We start from the raw sequence: 1,706 nt of genomic DNA on the forward strand, positions 1-1,706 counted from the left end.
GAAAATGATCAAAATAGTTATCTCGGTGATGAATATTATAAATAGATTTATATAATTTGTCGGTAATAATATCAAGCGTCCTTAGAATTTGTATGACTTTGCCCCACATTGTTTTATCACAAACTGCATTTGAAACGGACGAGTCGCCTATTAACTCACTCGATCCTAGAGATTTTCGCTACTTTTCAAAATTGGAAAAAAATGTTTGAAAAATTAGCATGTACATAGATAGTTTTATTCAACTATCATTAACATGTAAAAACTAAAAACATTAGGTTTGATACTACGCCTATAATTTGTCTCATAAAAACGTAATAAATGGGCATGGGGTAAAAAGTAACCCCTGGTATACTACGGATATAGTGGGTGTTAGGGTTGAGTGAGTTAAATTACTGAAATTTAAATGTGTTTAAAATCAAAATGTCTTTAAATTAAAACTTTGAGTTTTAAATTATTTTTTTTTTACCTTTTCAACTTTGGCATGTAGATACACCGTGGTGGTTGTTTCATATGAAAGTTATCTGGCATGCACCAGATATGAACCATAGATAACATTTAAAATTTTTTTAAAAAGTCAATTATCCCCATTCCACTACATTTCAATGGCTTGTAAGGGGTTGTTTTAATAAACTTTACATTCATGGAAAGGCATCCTTATTAATATAGCCAATTTTGTGGTTCAATTTTTCATATATTATCTATTATTCTTCTTATTATTATTATATTTAAAATTATTGTAACCGCATACAACATTGATATAAAGCCCATCTGCAACCATGGTATGTAGCACTCTTTGCATTTTTTGTTTACATATGTTTTAAGTTTAAAATTTGAAATTTATTTATGGGTGTGTTATACTCCGGTATTTTTTCTTTTCTTTTGGCCTTTAATTTTAGGCAAAGAGCAAAAAGTATTTTTGGGGGTTTTTTGGGGGGTTTTTTAATTCTAATTTTTTTGTTTTTTTTTTTTGTTTTGTTAGTTTTTTAATGTTTTTGTTGTTTTGTTCGGTTATTTTGTCTTGTTTTGTTCTGTTTTGTTTTTATTTTGTATTTTTTTTTTGTTTTGTTTTTTTGTTTTGAAAAAAAAGGAGCGGGGTCTTTTGTTTTTTTGTGTTGCTTTGTTTTTCGGTTTGTTTGTTGTTTTGCTTGTTGCTTTGTTTTTATTTTATGTTTTTTTTTTTTTGTTTTTTTTTTTTTTTGTCTTTTGGAGTGGGTGGGTGTTGGTGTTTTTATTTTTTTATTTCTTTTCGTTCTTTTTTTTTGTTTGTTTTTGTTGTTGTTGTTTTCTTTTTATATTAAATCAAAATGGTTTCGCCTTTCAATGGTACTCGCTTATTTAAAAGTTTAAGCTGTTTTGCTTTTATTTGTTTGTGTTCTTTATTGTTGTTGTTTTGTTGGGGTTTTTTTTTTTTTGGGGGGGGGGGGGCTGTTGTTTTTTTTTTTTTTGTTTTTTTTTGTTTTTTTTTTTTTTTTTGTATTTTGTTGTGTTTTTTTTTTCTTATTCTTTTATTATCACATCATACTGTAATAGCTATATGAACAAATCCTTATTCTCCCCTTAATGACTGCTTTTATTTATTTTTCTTTTACTTTCTATAACTTCATTTTCTTTATCGTTATTCTCTGGTACTAGGCCATAAAGCTTTCGACGCGCTGCTAGCAGACTGACCAAAGTTGAGTCCACGGGTAACAAGCAACCTTGTTTCT

The 1,706-nt window shown here is 28.1% G+C and overlaps 1 protein-coding gene across 1 annotated transcript in view; it reads left to right on the forward strand.

The window, feature by feature from the left end:
• The first annotated feature begins 617 nt into the window (after positions 1-617).
• The window catches only part of LOC144957300 (tubulin alpha chain-like), a 3,399-nt gene continuing 2,310 nt past the window's right edge, over positions 618-1,706 (forward strand). Inside the window, exon 1 of the mRNA XM_078888422.1 lies at positions 618-779. Coding sequence (XP_078744548.1) covers positions 777-779 — 3 coding nt within the window. The 5' untranslated portion in view covers positions 618-776. The remainder of the gene's footprint in view (positions 780-1,706) is intronic.

Source organism: Berghia stephanieae, chromosome 11 (genome assembly GCF_034508935.2).
Source record: "Berghia stephanieae isolate SIO BIC M18660-M18661 chromosome 11, UCSD_Bste_1.3, whole genome shotgun sequence".
Taxonomy (NCBI): Eukaryota; Metazoa; Mollusca; class Gastropoda; order Nudibranchia; family Aeolidiidae; genus Berghia; species Berghia stephanieae.